This window comes from Oncorhynchus clarkii, chromosome 11 (genome assembly GCF_045791955.1).
Source record: "Oncorhynchus clarkii lewisi isolate Uvic-CL-2024 chromosome 11, UVic_Ocla_1.0, whole genome shotgun sequence".
In the NCBI taxonomy this organism is placed as follows: Eukaryota; Metazoa; Chordata; class Actinopteri; order Salmoniformes; family Salmonidae; genus Oncorhynchus; species Oncorhynchus clarkii.
In genome coordinates, this window is record NC_092157.1 from 17241164 (window position 1) to 17259575 (window position 18412).

General features: G+C 38.1%; 1 protein-coding gene across 1 annotated transcript; it reads left to right on the forward strand.

Moving 5' to 3' along the window:
• The first annotated feature begins 11312 nt into the window (after positions 1–11312).
• On the forward strand, positions 11313–18142 carry LOC139420545 (COMM domain containing 3). Its single transcript, XM_071170740.1, has 7 exons — positions 11313–11390; positions 12549–12607; positions 14040–14103; positions 16253–16375; positions 16479–16535; positions 16626–16688; positions 17925–18142. The coding sequence occupies exons 1-7, from the start codon at positions 11313–11315 to the stop codon at positions 18021–18023; spliced, it is 543 nt and encodes a 180-aa protein (XP_071026841.1). The 3' UTR covers positions 18024–18142.
• The last annotated feature ends 270 nt before the right edge of the window (positions 18143–18412 follow it).

Here is an 18412-nt window from a genome sequence, read left to right on the forward strand (position 1 = left end):
ACAGCTTTGTGGAAGTTACCTGTGCCGCTGATATTTAGGCTGAGATATGTTTATTGGCAGAGCTAGAGTGGTGTTTGTCAGACCATGAGACATCCCAAAAATCGGTCTTCTCACAAAATCGTATGTAGCTTCTGAACGGTTTGGCCTACCAACTTTTATGACCACTCTATTGAAAGATGAGACTCTCACAAACACGGTGGTGTTCTCCGTTTTGCCCACAATCCTCATAAGACTCTTCTGAAGTATATACGGAGTCAGTTTATTGCTCTGAGGAAGGCCGTGAGGCCGATAGATAAAGCTTAAGAGCAGTGTGTAGGTTTCTTCTTGTTTTCTGATAGTTTATTGCCTAAAATAAGGGGATAAATACATCTTCTGAAGGTCCCAGTACCAGTTTAAAAAATGAATGAAAGTATATATGTGACCGACTGGCTCGATTCAGTCTAATGTAGCAAAATTGTGATTTTTTACATTGGATAAAAGTAGAGACTAGAAAATGGTATAGCATACACTAAAGTTGAGGAACAATGCAAAAGTAATTCTGCTTTGAAAGTTGATAAACTTGTAACCTCACTTTTGAGAAAATGGTCCTTGAATATTTTGGTACCTACTGGAAAGCTCTTCTTTGTTTTCACCCATTCAGCATCTTTCACACCCTTTTAAGCTTTAGCCCCACCCATCTCTTTCAGGATTCACATGTGAGGCTATGTTCTAAACAACTAAAGATTTCAAGACTAAAGGCTGGTTTATACTACGTATTTGTAAATTTAATCTGGAGTGGCAGAGTGTGCTCTGGGCGTTCGTAAACTCAGAGGGTTGTCAGATTGGCCGTTCGTAAATTCTGAACTTTTCGCTCTCTGCGCACACTCTGGTCGAAAAGTAGGGTTGATCCAAGCGTACTGACCTAACAACAGCAGTCAAGCACCCAAGCTAACTGGTTAACATTGGCTAGCTTGCTAGCTACTTCCAGACACAAATGAGAGAACAGCTCAATCTGACCATTTTACTCACCCTAGCAGAGCTGGTTAGGCTGTTTTTATGTTATCCAGAGCATTGGTGACTGTAACTGTGCTACTGGCAACAATTTAATAACTATTTTTTTCCCAACGTTTACTGACACAGGCCATATTCAATGGATGTTGAGCGTTCGTAAATTTGTCAGTTATTCTGCACTCTGGCACACTCAGACGAGAGTGCTCTGAAATCAGAGTAGATAGCCAGAGCGAATTTACCAGCTACATCTATCGACAGTTGTCGCAGTGACATCATAAACATTCTATTGAAATAGTTTATTGCATAGTGGAGTCTTTTGTTTAGACATGAATCAATTAATCATAATCACAACTCATAACGTTACTACCCCGCATGAATCTGCAGGTAGCTAACCAACCAGGTTCAATGTTAACTAGCTAACAATTAAGCTATAACTAGCAATGCAAATGGCTCCGAGATAAAATAATATTACTACACAGATCACACACGTAATGTTAGCTAGCTATCCAGCCAAGTAGTGACACGCACATACACCTAGTTTCCTCAAACGAGTCACATATGGAGATTGTTTATTGCCTAAAATAAGGGGACAATTACATGTAAAAAAATAAATAAAATAAAAAAACATTTCCTGATCTTTCTTATATCTCTCAGATATAGTACAGACACTTCAGAACAAACTTCCTTTATATTTTGGGGGGGACTATCTGTTGTTCCATGTAGTGAATCTGGTATTCAGTGCATTTCTATTGGCTAATAGCAGTAATGCCAAATTCAGTGTTTCATCCAATCATTTCTTATATATACTTTTTTAATACCTTAAGGGGTGTTATAAAAATTCTAAATCAAATAGCTAAATCATTTTTGATATGACCATCTTAAAACAAATCCAAACGTTAGCTTAGAATCCCCCCTCCCCCAGCTTAGAACCTAGAGGGTTCATGCCTAACCTTAAGAATTCAGAGTTAATGCCTAAACTTAACCCTAACCTTACAAATTTGGAACTAATGTCTAAACTTAAACTTAAACCCTTTGAAATTTGACATTTGGAACAACTTTGAAATTTGAGGTGTGAGGAACATGGATGAATATCTTGTTTTGACATGAGACTGTGAGAGCTTGTAGAGTATTTACAGCCACATCCATATATCATTTGGTTTTACCTTCCAACATAAATTGATACATTTACATGCATTTCACTACATTTCGCTACACCCACAATAACATCTGCTCTATATGTGTGTGACCAATAACATTTGATTTGAATTGATTTATGAGGTAAACATATAGAAGTTTACAGTGCAGTTATCAAACTACAGTATATACAATACCGGTCAAAAGTTTGGGGTCACTTAGAAAGGCGTTTCCAGCTACAATAATCATTTACAACATTAACAGTGTCTACACTGTATTTCTGATCATTTTGATGTTGTTTTAATGGACAAAAAAAATAGCTTTTCTTTCAAAAGCAAGGAAAATTCTAAGTGACCCCAAACTTTTGAACGGTAGTGTATATGTAGGCCACGTTATAGCTTAAATTCCATGACAGTATGATTAAGAGCAGGTCGCCAACCCGGAGGCACGACACATCCCCTCACTTTGTTTACTGCCTTGTGCCGCACAGAACGCACAGTGCACTCAGAAATTAGAACAACTCTGAATCTGTACTTCATTGTTGAACAAATATATTTTATTAACACATATTTGTGTTCAGACCACATAATAGGGCAACAATATGTGATTATACAGCTCTACTAATCACATTGTTCGTCCACATAATAGAAACAACATTTTAATTTGCATGAGACAAAGTCCACTCAATCAGTAGTTATTGTTCTAGTATCCTATGGTGCCTCTGGTGCCAATGACATCTATAGTGCCACCAACTAGTCTGGGGCAGCCATCTAAGGTTGCAGTGACTATATTCACACAACTTCCAAGGACATACACTGAGTGTACAAAACAGTTTCCAGTGTGTATCAACAATGGTCCACCACCCAAAGGACATCCAGCCAACAAGACAACTGTGAGAAGCATTGGTGTCAACATGGGCCAGCATCACCGTGGAACACTTTCAACACCTTGTAGTCCATGCCCCAATGAATTGAGGTTGTTCTGAGGGCAAAAGGGCATGCAACTTAATATTAGGAAGGTGTTCCTAATGTTTTGTACACTCAGTGTACACATAAGGTTACTTATAACATTTCATGGCCCAAGTGGCCCAGCGGTCTAAGGCACTGCATCTCAGTGCAAGAGGTGTCACTGCAGATACTGGTTTGATTCCAGGATGTATCACAACTGGCAGTGACTGAGAATCCTATAGGTCGGCGCACAATTGGCCGAGCATCGTCTGGGTTTGGCTGGGGTAGGCTGTCATTTTAAATAAGAATTTGTTCTTAACTGACTTGCCTAGTTAAATAAAGGTTAAATAAATAAAATGTCCATTGGTTCAGGTATTATAGCCCCGGTGTGATATGGTGCCATCTAGGGGTGTAGCATGTCTGACTTTGAATGCAGCAACTAATCATTCTCAAATGTATTGGAGTCTAATTCATTGAGTACATATATCAAATTTGGAGTCAGTTTAACTTATGGTTCATGAGAGGAAGATAAAAAACAATTTTGCATTAGCATATGTGCTAACGTGCATCTATAGTTACAGTATTGCCATATTTGAAAGTAGCAACAATTTTTCTCCAATCTATTAAAGACTAACGCAATGAATCTAAATACCACATCTGGAGTGAATATGATGTATGGTTCATGAGGAGAAGATGATTTTGAGCATTATCATTACATATGCAAATTTGTTATTAATAGTTACTTTTTTATATGTATATCAATGCCAACTCAGTGTAGTTCATCTTAGGGAGGTCCATAATAGCAATGACAGGTTTCAAGTTGATAGGAAACTGTGGTGTGGATTTACAGTGGTTTAAATGGACATGTAAAATCTGATTTTTTACTTGTCAATAACTCGGCCATCTTCTTTTTACTAATCCCTTAGCTTCTCAAACTAAGTTAAGACATGGCATGGTCCTACATTCCAAATGTGGTGCAATTTTGGTCCTATGGTTCATGAGAAAAACATTTTAAAATATATTTAGCATATTTTAGTACATCAGCATACCAGCATCTATTGGTATAGTGTGGCCATCTTTGAATGCATCAATATTATTCTCTCAAACTCTTTAGGGACTATTTTGATGAGTTTAAAGACCACATTTGGAGTGAGAAGAAGATTTTTTATGATTATTTAAAGCATTAGCATTACATTGTCAAAAGTGAATTGTTAACAGTTTCCTTATTTTTTAAGATAGCAGAGCCAAAACAAATATGGTTCACTGTGAGAATGTCTTTGAGGACCCTAAAAATGTTAAAGTTTTAATTTGGAGTGAATTTACAAAGGATTTAAATTGACATGTAAAATCTAATTTCCTGAATCATCTCTTAAACAATCTCTTAACCAAACGAATTTGGTGTTATTTGAAATTATGGTTCACGAGTGTAGGTTTTTCAAAGGTTTTCCAAAATTTCCAAGATGGAGGAAAATCTACCCTGATGGACCTAATGGGTCCTTGATACAGGGAGGTGACCAAGAACCCAATGGTCACTCTGACAGAGGTCCAGAGTTCCTCTGTGGAGATGGGAGAACCTTCCAGAAGGACAACCATCTCTGCAGCACTCCACAAATCAGACGGAAGCCACATGACAGCCCGCTTGGAGTTTGCCAAAAGGCACCTAAAGACTCTCAGACCATGAGAAACAGGATTCTCTGGTCTGATGAAACCAAGATTGAACTCTTTGGCCTGAATGCCAAGCGTCAGGTCTGGAGGAAACCTGGCAGCATCCCTACAGTGAAGCATGGTGGTGGCAGCATCATGTTGTGGGGATGTTTTTCAGCGGCAGGGACTGGGAGACTAGTCAGGATCGAGGAAAAGATGAACGGAGCAAAGTACAGAGAGATCCTTGATGAAAACCAGCTCCAGAGCGATCAGGACCTCAGTCTGGGCAAAGGTTCGCCTTCCAACAGGACAACAACCCTAAGCACACAGCCAAGACAAAGCAGGATTGGCTTTGTTACAAGTCTCTGAATGTACTTGAGTGGCCCAGCCAGAGCCCGGACTTGAACCCAATCGAACAAAAAAACTGTTTTTTCTTTGTCAATATGGGGTATTGTGTGTATATTGATGAGGGGAAAAAACGAATTAATCCATTTTATAATAAGACTGTAACATAACAAAATGTGTAAAAAGTCAAGGGGTCTGAATACTTTCGAATGCAATGTATTCACAAATTGTGGAGTTGATAAACATCAACAAATATGGAACTGACAGCTGTTAGCATAGCTAGCTAGCATGCTAATCTTATCTAGCTAGCTAGCTAATGTTAGCTGGTGTTGCTCAGTTCTTTTTAACTACACCATATTCAAAAGATTAGCTAGCTTGCTCTGTGGCTGGTTCTGGAGCTGGATTTGTCATAAACCAGCAGCATACTGCCCTGCATCCCACTGCTGGCTTGGATGTTAAATGGTTGTCCTGACTCTCTGTGGTCATTAAAAATCCCAAGGCAATAATTGCAAGGGTAGGAGTGTTGCCCCAGTGTCCTGGCTAAATTCCCAACCTGGCTCATTTCCATCATAGCCACCTAATCACCCCCTCATTCCTAAATAGCATATACAGTATCACTCCTCTCCACAATGCTAGCTGATGTGTGGTGAGTGTTCTGGCATGCATCACCCAGGTGGGTGCCACACATTGATGATGGATGAGGTGAGTTCCCCCCTTACTATGTAATGTGCTTTGAATACCTCAGTTAGCAGAAAGGCGCTATATAAATCCAATCCATTATTGTTATTATAAAGACTGATTTAGGGAAAACTTAGCCACAGATGGAAACCACTGGCCTTTCTTTAACTTCCCCACCTACTCTTGTTATTTCCAAAGTTTGGACATATTCCATAAATTGTGTCTGCAAATCCGCCATATAAATAGTTAGAAAGAATTAGATGAAACTCTGGTAATATGGATAACTATTGAAAGATAGCTCATATGCGTTTTTCTAAATTTGAATGGACACGGTGCACCCTTTGGTAGGCATAGGCTGCTGGCAGGCTTTGGCTGCGGTACAGCAAAGCCAAGTCTGCCTGTGCCCATGGTTCTCACAGGGGAATTGAAATTATAGGCTACAGTCACTTTGCTCATCATCATGCATGCTGCAAATGACATGTAGCTAGCTATAAGTTCCTTGAATCTTTTTTTGTGTGCCTTTTTATTATCTGGAAAGACACTTGTAATTTCTATTTTTGTATTTATTTTGTATTTTGTTACCTTTATTTAACTAGGAAAGTCAGATAAGAACAAATTCATATTTACAATGACGGCCTACCCCGGCCAACAACGACGTTGGGCCAATTGTGTGCCACCCTTATAGGACTCGCGATCACGGCTTGTTGTGATACAGCCCTGGTTCGAACCCGGGTCTGCAGTGCCTTAGACCGCTATGCCACTCAGAATAACTAAAGAGTTAACTTTACACCAATCAAAGCAGAGAAGCCTGAAGGGAAGCAAAGCTTTCATGAAAACAATGAAATGACACATGGAATCATGTAGTAACCAAAAAAGTGTTAAACAAATCAAAATGCATTTTAGATTTTAGATTCTTCAAAGTAGCCACCCTTCGCCTTGATGACAGCTTTGCACTCTTGGCATTCTCTCAACCAACTTCATGAGGTAGTCACCTGGAATGCTTTTCCAACATTCTTGAAGGAGTTCCCACATATGCTGAGCACTTGTTGGCTGCTTTTCCTTCACTCTGCCGTCCAACTCATCCCAAAACCATCTCAATTGGGTTCAGGTCGGGTGAATGTGGAAGCCAGGTCATCTGATGCAGCACTCCATCACTCTCCTTTTTGGTCAAATAGCCCTTACACAGCCTTGAGGTGTGTTTTGGGTCAGTGTCCTGTTGAAAAAACAAATGATCGTCCCACTAAGCGTTAACAAGATGGGATGGCGAATCGCTGCAGAATGCTGTGGTAGCCATGCTGGTTACGTGTGCCTTGAATTTTAAATACATCACAGACAGTGTCACCAGCAAAGCACCCCCACACCATCACACCTCCTCCTCCATGCTTCACGGCGAGAATCACACATGCAGAGATCATCCGTTCCACTACAAATTTGGACTCATCAGACCAAAGGACAGATTTCCACCAGTCTAAATGTCTATTTTTGTGTTTCTTGGCCCAAGCAAGTCTCTTCTTATTATTGGTGTCCTTTAGTAGTGGTTTCTTTGCAGAAATTTGACCATGAAGCCTGATTCAGACAGTCTCCTCTGGACAGTTGATGTTGAGATGTGTCTGTAACTTGAACTATGTGAAGCATTTATTTGGGCTGCAAACATTTGTCTGGTACTGTATATTTTATACAGAGTAGCTCCAAATAGGTGAAAATTTACAAAGTATCTAATGAATTATGATATTTTTCTGGTAAAAATTAGTGGAGGTGCAGAAAAATACATTTGCACACCCTATTTTCATTTGCTCCAGCGGCTCAAGCGGTCAAGTGGACTAAAGGCTAATCTCAGTCGCAATCAGGAATAACTTTGCAGCTGTTCCTGATTAGTAAACAATGTGATACTGGTGGGTGGTAACATTCAAATAAAACCCGGCCCTGAAACAAAATATAGGCTGAAAATAATGTGTACATCATATCATAGTAAAATACACCGCATTCAGGCGAATTTGCACGAAGTGGGCAGTTGTCACTTCAAAACCAAATATATCACACTTTGACTAAGACGATGACTTATTGACCTAAATCCTTATGCAACATCATAGGTAAGTTCTGGCCATCGTCTTTCAGCTCGAAAAAGTAGATTTCTACTGGTGTGGACGTTTAAAACAGAAAATAACAACATGAAGTCTCCCCTCAGAACTTTTCACTTTCATCCAAAACTAAACATGGTAAAGATATTCACATTAAGTCATAATTAATCAATTTGTTCATTAACAGATAATTAACACATATGTTGGCTAGGTGGTTAATAAAGACAAATTATATTAATGTAAATAAATAATCGTTGATTTATTTATAAAGCAATCCACCAATGTCACGTGCCATGATTTAATCAACACTTTAGAGCATTGGTTAAAGTATTCCAAGACCATATACTGTATAGGCCTATCTTCAATTAAAACGTTTTGAGTTGATTGAAACGCATGGGCTGTCTTTAGATCAGAAGTCTAATTCTACTTTCATTACTTTTCATTTAATCATATTACTTAGACTACGTTGAACCATATTAGGCCCAAATGCATGTATTTATTGTGGGTCCGTTATTGACCAACCAGACAATTTATGCCACAGAGCTTTTGTCCTTCACTGATTATGGGATAATAGTTACAATTTACGATACGTCATTATTAAAATATAACAACATCTTTGAAAACTAAAGGAGCAAGTTAAATAATCTTATATTTAGCACAGTAGGACACCTTGTACGTTTCCACTCGTTTTTTTTCTACACTCGTTTGCTTGTCGACCTATTTAATATATATTTCACATGTTGTCGAGTTAATACTCTCTGGACCCGCAGTGTGTAGGATATTTTTATTCTGATTAATGTGAGTGAGGTTAGTTTGGGTTGTCAGAACTATTCGATGACCCCTTACTATTTTTCAGCTGATGAATTGAAAGCGAAATAAACCATCCATTAAACGACGATATGATTATTAGTCATCGACTTCAGAAAAACGTTCTTATAATATTTTGTTTAAAAGAATATAAAATATTTTGCTTCTTGGTTTGATAAAGGCAATATCGACAAACAACATATCTCTCTGTTTCAGACATGTTCAGGGTTCCAAAGCCCTATGTTTGTTTCTTGATTTAAGAGTATAAAAGGTAGAGTAAAAGTTTTAAAAAGTTAAACAAAATACATAAAAAACCTTCATACAACTTGTTGATCTCTACTTTCGCATTAGCAGCTGTTCTCCCGAGTCCTAGCCACTCATAATCATGACTAGGCGACTGAAAAATACTAATATAACGGTTTGGAAAGGTCTATTATATTCAATGACTTCAGTTTGTGTATGGTCAGTGTGGCTAAACTGACAACGTCATCCTATAAAAGAATGAGCTGGGGTTTTGATAAATTCACATTTCATCAGTGATATCCAACGTTAAATTACGATGGCCTGAGGCACCAATTGAAAGGAATTAACTTTTTAAACGAGAACTTCTACTAAAAAACAGCTTTCGATTTTGATATTAACACTATATGCCTACCTTGCTTTATTAAACCAATCGATATTCTTCTGTTGGTTTGTCCAGAAATAGTTAGAATAGAATAGGCTATAAAGGCCTCTTCTGTTTGGGGAATCACCTGGAAACTGTATCAGGCAAGATTTTACCAAACATCTAACAGCAAAAAGTAATATATGAAGTAAAAGGATGTGAATGAATTGTTTTGACTTTACCGCTGTTTGGATGTGGAGAGCATAGTCTATTGATTAGACTGTAGGCCTACACCCAACGCATTTTTTTTCTTTCTTTGAAAGTTATTATTATGTACATCTTGGCTATATAGGCTATGCTATTCTGACTGGTGCTGATAATTGTAAATCGGTCAGTGGTATAATGCAGATTTATGCAGATTCGATTATTGACCTTCTGCTCGAGGCGTGACTGGGAGAGGGGCCAAATTTAGATTAATATTTGTGCTCGCGGTTGATTAATGGTCAGCCGGAATCCCGAGGACAAAAGTGGGCAAGTTAGAGAGGATATAAGGCACTGGGACCGAGCCAGATAGACAAGTAAAAATTAAAATTAAAAAAAGCTAAATAAGAAGTCCAGTGTCAAAAACGGGTTTTGCTGAGATGTGTGCCTATAGCCCCCAGAGACAAAAAAGACAAGGGTTAACAACTTGTTACTGAGTAAAACAAAAATAAAACTAGTTCTCATGAAGACATAAATACTTCAGTTATCTCCTATTGTTCTGAAAAGAACAACAATACAATTTGCAATACTAAATGTTTATCCTATATTTGGATATTGGCAAATAAAAAATGAATGTAAAAAAAAAAGTTGGGAGCCTTTGCACAGTCTGGGATGACACCTGAGAGCCAGCCAGGTGAGAGGTCATGAACTTTGACCTTGATCAGCTCCAGGTTGTCTTTCTAAACCCTAGACACACTGCTCTGGTATAGGTGTCTGTCTGATGCCATTCTCCCCATCTGCATCAGAAACAAGGTTTTTCAGAGAGAATTTAAAATATCTATTCAGATAGCCTAATTAGTCTAAACATGATGGGCCTTCCTCTGGGTTAAAAAACAGATTTTCAATGAAGGGAAACAAGATCCATGTAAGGATCCAAAAGAGTTTGGGGAATCTCTGCCCTGTCTTCAGAAGCATGCTACACTTAAGGTCCAGACCAAAGTTAGAGTATGCCTACTTTATTACTCTACCCTCAAAGCTTTTCTGAATGCAATAATGTGACTCCTATCAGGACACCATCTAAGACCTTTGGAAATGACAGGACCATGAACAGTTTCTACCCTCAAGTCATAAGACTGTTACATAGTTAGTCTAGGTAACTATTGGTTAACTATTTAACTATCTGCATTGACTCTTTTTGCGCTAACGTTTTTGACTCATCACATACGATGCTGTTACTGTTTATTAGCTATTCAGTTGCCTAGTCACTTTATCCCTACCTATATGTCGCAGGAGGTTGGTCACTCCGTTCCAGCCATTATTATGAGCCGTCCTCCCCTCAGCAGCCTCCACTGCTATGTGTACATATCTACCTCAATTACCTCGTATCCCTTACACATTGACTCGGTACTGGTACCCCGTGTATATAGACAGGTTATCGTTACTCATTGTGTATTTATTTATTGTATCTATTTTTTGCTATTATTTATATATTTGTTCTCTCTACATTGTTGGGAAGGGCCGTAAGTAAGCATTTCACTGTTAGTCTACACCTGTTGTTTACGAAGCATGTGACAAATAACATTTGATTTGATGATGCAACAAAATATGCAGTGGCTCCATCCTGTAGCCTCACATGCCCAATCCTGCAAATGATTTAGACCTATATGAGAATAAACTATGCCTATATTTATTTATTTTGTTCTCAATGAAAGATACTGTAGCCTAAATGAAACAAACAGACGTGATACATTGTGGAGCTGTAGATTTTTTTCACTCCACCACGAGCGGTGAATGAACGCTATGTGAGCTTTGCCCTCTCCCCTGCATGCAGTGTCAGCTGATTACGTCACGTGATCCGGTTTCGTGGGTTGTTTCTGTTTCAAAATGGAGTTGTCTGAGTCGGTGCAGAAAGGGCTGCAGTCTCTAGCAGACCCGTCGCTTTTCGACCTGAAGACCTCCTCTGTGTTGATATAATTAACCTTTCGCAGCTCGCTAACCGCCCATGCCGACCGTAGTGTTCTCGGTAAGCCTTCTCTCTCTCCACCGTCGCCTTTTATTTCTGCTTCTTTCACAGCTTCCGGTTTCTTCCCAGTTTGACTTGAAGGCTCGTTTTGAAAAATGTGGAATGCACGATAGATGTTTTTTAACACCCGTGGATCTGAAATGAATCAAATGTAACAGTGTTAGCATCTTTTATGTTTCAAGTGGTAGTTATAGGAAATATGACTATTGATCAGGCTACAACAACGTGTACCCAGGCGAACAGTGAGTTTGCTCACCAAGTAGTAGCAATTTTGGGGCGGCAGGTAGCCAAAGTTAGTGGTTAGAACTTTGGGCCAGTAACCGAAAGGTTGCTGGGTCAAATCCCCGAACTGACAAGTTAAAGATCTGTCGTTCTGCCCCTGAACTGTTCCCCGGTAGGCCGTCATTGTAAATAAGAATTTGTTTTTAACTGACTTCCCTAGTTAAATAATAAATAACTGAGAATGCAGGCTAGGCTACAGTTTAAAAAATATATAGGTTAGAAAATGTAGGAAGCAATCTGGAACTAAAAAGGTGCTCCCTAGTGACTAAATGGGATTTTAATCATATATTTCTAGTCGTAGCCTAAATTGTTTCATTCATTGTGTGTTCGTGTACGCACCTTGCTGTTAGTAATTTGCGTCCCTTTGTATGTATAAACGTTTAGGTTATTAGAACTAGATTATATACTCTAATTAAACAATAAGGCATGAGGGGGTATATGGCCAATATATCACGGCTAACGGCTGTTCTTATGTAGGACGTATACAGCCCTTAGCCGTGGTATAATGACCATATACCATGGACCTCCAAGGTATTGCTATTATAAAATGCTAACCTTATAAACTGCTCGTGCCTTATTGTTTAATTAGTCCCACTATAAAAGCTTGCCGAGACATTCGGCTACAGTTAAAGGAAAAATCCTCTCAAAATATATTTAGCTATTTTTTTTAATTAGTCCACTTGGTAGGTATTAACAGTGGACTAAAATATATATTTTTTTATTTAGTTTTTGATTGTATTTTTTTCTTTACGATATGTGTGATGAATAAATAACTGGTCAATGTTTTTTTTTGATCATAGATCAACCTGAATTGATCTGCCACCACCTGCATACTGGAGGGGGTCAAACAAAACGTGGACAAATGCACTATAAGGTAACGCTTGGTTTGTCCTGCTATATTATTGCTAATGGGGGTTGACCTCTCTGAAGTTATTAAATAATTAATCTCGTCCCCCAGAGACTAGGGTCAAGTTTAGAAAATAATACATTTGTCATTTAACAGACGCTCTTACCAGAGCGACTTACAGGTAGTGCATTCATCTTAAAGGGCAATTCTGCCACTTTTCAAGCCCCTATTTATTATCTCAGCACCAAACCAGTGTCTACATATGTGAAAACAGCATGTTTCTATGATCTGTGGTTAAAAAGATAAGTGCCCTAAAAATGGTTAAAGAGAAGAAGGTTTCCATATACACTTTTATGTGAGTAAAGTCATACTTTATACCAAAACAAATCAGGACCGCTGTGATGGAAACTGACAGTTTTGGTACAATTTCATAAAAGCAGACAGATAACTTGTTCCTTTGACATTGTGAGATATTTTTGTAAAGTATGTCAGAAATGGAGATGGAAACGTTTTTATGTGTAAATATTGAAATAACAATCATATCCAAGTTAAGTGGTCCTCTCACTGTAACTCGGGAAAGCATGCAGTTTATTAGGCTACAGATTAAATATGTTACGGGAGACTTCACAGGGTGGTGAAAGTGCATGGTGATCTTGATCCTCCTTTCCAATAAATATCGATGGTCTTATTCTGGTGACAAGATGATAGATGCTTGACTGCTGTTTGACAAATAAACATTCTTGCTCTTATCCATAATAATCTCATGTAGACTAGCCTAACCACACAGTATCTGCAAGCTGTTGGCTAGAGCGCAGGTGCCAAGATTATAGAGTAGGCACATTTGCTATTTAACGCAACTGTTTTTGTGGTGGGAAAATATGCATATTTTGTTTATGTGGATTTTAGAATATTTGCATGAAAATCTGTCTCCAATTGAAACCTAGTTTGTGTTATCACAAGGTATGATTAACAGTGGGGGGGAAAACTCCCTCTGATTAGAAACTCATTGCAGTTGTCTTGCTCCCAACATCACTGTAAATCTGTTTGAAAATCACTGTTATAAATGTTATAACTTTTGATCATTTCATCGAGTTGAACTTTTTAACTTTGTTTTCTACAAAATGTCTAAATACACAATTTTCACATGCATATGTACACACTGGTATTGTGCTGGAGATAATGAAAATTAGGTTGAAAAGCAGTGGAATTGCCCATTTAAGACAGCTAGGTGGGACAACTACATATCTCTGTCATAGTAAGTACATTTTTCTTCAATATAGTAGCTATCAGCAAAGTTAGTCCAAGTAGTAGAAGAAGTCAAGTGTGAGTGTGGAGCACTCTGTTATCAAGAGCATTCCACTTCACCTGCTAAATTAAATCCGTAGGCCTACATGAGGCGAAAGGGACTTAATTATGATGAATATATTGATAAATGATGGCGCTGATTTTGTCATTACAGCTTGTGCCTGGAGGATGTTAGGTTTGATGCAGAGAGAACATATGTATTCTACATCACATACCAGGTGATGACTACCTTATTATTTTTTATAACATCTTAATTACCTTATTGCAAAGAAATGCAAATCCATACCAGATCTCAACCCCAGACTCTTTGAACTCCAGAAATATAAAAGTGATGTGGAAATTCTATTGTCAGGGTAACTTTTTCTGATGTTTTCATTTCCAGTCAGCCTATTTGAAATGCCATAACAATTCATGACTATGGTGTTATTGTGGCTAAAGTGTTGACTGGACAAATATACTTGATTTTAAAGTATTAGATTTAAATATAAAACACTGCATTGTCTGTTTGTACAGAACGGCTTCTGGGTCACCACAGTACAGAGATAAGTTTGTAAACTGTGGGAACATAGTCACATCCTAACACATGCCAACAATTCAGACAAGACCTTATCGGAGCCCTACATTTTTGTTATGGGTTCTCTATATGGCTCATGGAACATCACTTTGACCATGCAGTTTACACTTCATTAACATCTGTAGATCTACAAATGTTATAAATCCACGCTATTGAACTTTTCCAGTAATATTATATATCTTCCCCAATACACACATCCATCCCCATTGAAACATCAAGTGCAGCCTTAAAAAAATGTGAACAAGAAAACAATATAGGGGGTTTTCATTATATATAATTAAAGTTTGTTTGAAGTTGGGTAATAACAGTTTTATTTCAAATGTATTGAACAGTTACATTTTAAATGAACCACCAATTTTTGTTTGAAAGCTTTTGGTGTGTTATCAGGAAATATAGATGAGTCAATTTAATAATCTTACTTTGCATTATTTGCAGTTATTTGACAGAATTAGCTCACTGAACAAAAATATAAACGCAACATGTAAAGTGTTGGTCCCATGTTTCATGAGCTGAAATAAAAGATCCCAGACATTTTCCATATGCACACAAAGCTTTTCTCATTTTGTGCACAAATTAGTTTACAATAAAGGGCCACTCTAAAATGTGTAGTTTTGTCACACAACACAATGCCACAGATGTCTCAATTTTGAGGGAGTGTGCAATTGACATGCTGACTGCAGGAAGGGCCACCAGAGCTGTTGCCAGATTATTGAATGATAATTTTTCTACCATAAGCCGCCTCCAACATTTTTGAGAATTTGACAGTACATCCAGCTGGCCTCACAATCGTGGACCACGTGTATGCTGTTGTGTGGGGAGAGAGGTTTGCTGATGTCAATGCTGTGAACAGAGTGCCCCATGGTTGGGTAACGGTATGGGCACTACTGACAACGAACACAATTGTATTTTATCAATGGCAATTTTTTTGAAAGGTATATGTGACCAACAGGGGCATGTCTGTATTCCCAGTCATGTGAAATCATAGATTAGGGCCTAAGGAATTTATTTCAATTTACTGATTCACTCATATGAACTGTAATTCAGTAAAATCTTAGAAATTGTTGCATGTTGCTTTTATATTTTTGTCCTGTGTGTGTGTGTGTGTGTGTGTTATTTAGAAGATGCTTTTATCCAAAGTCACTTAGTCATGCGTGCATAAATTGCACATATGGGTGATCCCGGGAATCAAACCCACTACCCTGGCTTTACAAGCACCATGCTCATCCAGCTGAGCTACAAAAAGTTTATAGAAATTATCAATGTGCTGACAATATCTCTTCCAATTGTTTTATGCTTCACTTTCATAGAGTGCAGCAGACTAGGGAATGGACCTAGCCTAACTCGGGTCACATTTATTTGTGACGTATTTTGACCGTTTTAACCGTTTTAAGATTAGTGAATTAACCTGCAAATGTGACACGACAATTTGTTTCACAAACTTTGAATCGGTTTATTTTCCTTGGAGAAAGCGCAGTTATTTTACGATGAGCGTTTGTTTGTAGCGCATTGATAGTTGCTTTTACATTGTAATTAATCACCACGATTGTCCCCTTTTGTCTCCCTCCTGACAACCAAGCTTCAGAATGCTGAAAAGTGTTGCCCTGTTCCCCATAGGGCTCCATCCGCGACAAGATGTTTTGCTGTTTGATTTTAACACACGTAATATGATCACATGACTCTGGGTTAAATAAACAGGTTTTTAATGCATAAGGTTACCGTTGAAAAGCCTATATAAATCGGTATTCATGAGTTCCTGTATGCATGCTTCTTGCCTTGTAAATATATTTGTTTAATATAGGCCTATTGTGTGCATCTGTAGCCCATTGGTAAATCCGTATTTTGGTTGTCCTTTTAGTATAGGGAGATGCCCTCCTCATATCAACGACGTGCCATGGCGCCTGGTGTACCTTATCAAGGTATTGGTTGGTAATAATAAACTACAATAATAGAATCAGATAATTATGGTTTAGAGGTCTTCTGGTTACTTCGTAGCCCTAACATATTTTGTTTCCATGACAGAACGGGCATGTGCATAAGGTCAACGAGCCGTCCTATCTGATTTCATTAAACGTTGAGGTATATCCCTTTCCAGAACCCAATGATCTAAAACTGTTTTGAGTCTGTTAAACGTGTCATCATTACAAACGTAAGCCTATACTTTTACAGAATACCAACAACGGAGGATCGTCGGAAGAGGTCCATTTTAGCTGCACTATGGAACAACTTCAGGTAGCTAATGTTTTGTTACAGCCTATGTGGGGTTCACCATTAGTTGAATAAGGTAATTTCACAGAAAGTCTGTGATAATGTTTTACATGCACTCTTGAACGTGGCAATTGATTTAAATAGATAGCCTACACTGTATTTTCCAAATCAGCATACTTTACAGATCTGTATATAATTATTGGCTAGCTGTTAGGTCCACGTGAATGAGTACAAATAAAGTCATGTTAGTTCTATTTGATGTTTGTTAAATTATTATTAAACTTTTTCTTGAATAGCATGTCTTTCAATAGTGTTCTGTGTTTTAGATGTACTTCTGCCACATTGAGCAGAGATTAAAACCTGAATTTGCAAATAGCTCCAGTGTATTTTAATCTATGTGCAGTAATCTCATTCAATAGTGTTCTGCAGACTGTCATTTTTTTTTTACACATTTGTTAAACAATTTAAATAAATAAATAACAGAAAAACAGAGTATTTCGTATTTTTTTAAATATTCACTCGAATTGTGTATTTCCATCCATTACTTTCTGTGTGAATACTGATGCCAAGACATAAGCATAACCGCTGAGTGACAGGGCAGGCAGTGATGTCTCGATCTAAGTGTAGCCTATGAACTTATCCTAAAAAAAAGTCAATTTGTTACATGTTATTTTTACTTTTCCTCAATTGAGTTCGACGTAAACATAATCCCGAAAGGTCTACAAACCAATCTTCACTGACTTGAGGTTGTCTGCTTTAACGTCCTGCAGTAGCTATCGCTTCATGGCTAGTTAAGAGTATTGAAATAGGGGCCATAAAAAAAATATTTAGAAATGTTTTTACCCTGTTGCAAAGACACAGTTCTGAGGAAGTTTGGTAATGTGTATGTTCGGGAACACTATCCTTCTTTTGGGTATGAGGTGAACCAGAACGGTTGCATTAAATTTCAGTTGACCTGAACATCCTTAGAATTCATCTAAAATATATTCACAAATTAACGAATTGTACTCAGGCCTACTGTGATGACTATTCCGTTATGAATTTAAATGGAATTGACTCTCACCCTGGCAGGTTTCAGTGCAAACTATCCTGGTAATCTAATTGACAGGATTCAGACTGAGGCAATGTTATAATTTACACTCAACAGTGCTCCAAACTCCTCCAGTACGTGAGGGGAAACCATTAAATGGTGTGTGATTCAAACTTTCCATCATTCTCTGTTTGGAAGAGTACCGACTGTGTATGTGACTTTGTTTTCAGGATTTGGTGGGAAAGATAAAAGACGCTGCCAAGAGTATTGAGGGCTATGCAGTTGTGAGCCTAGCCTGCTCGAACAGTGGAATCCGGTTTCCCACGTGATCTCCTCTGCTTCCTTCATCTCCTGAAAGCACTGAAGTTCAGCGATTTCAAGCGGCGTTGATACCCGCTTTGTATTTTATACTTATTTCATTCGTCATTAAATATTTGTATCCGTTCAATGATGTAGGCCTATTTTTGTCAATAAAACAGTTCAATGCATGCATGGTAATTTGCAGGCATAAAATAAGAGCCACATTATATTAAAGTAAGCTATATAGCATGCGTGTGTCCCCATAGTCCAATGCATAGTTCATATCAACTCTAGATGTGTAGTCTATGCAGTCTCCGACTGATAGGAGTTTTTGTCTTGTAAATCGATTTTTTCCACTGCCACATAACGGTGAAGGGGTGTTTGTGGCAAATAAATTATCAAAATTGGAGAGAATATC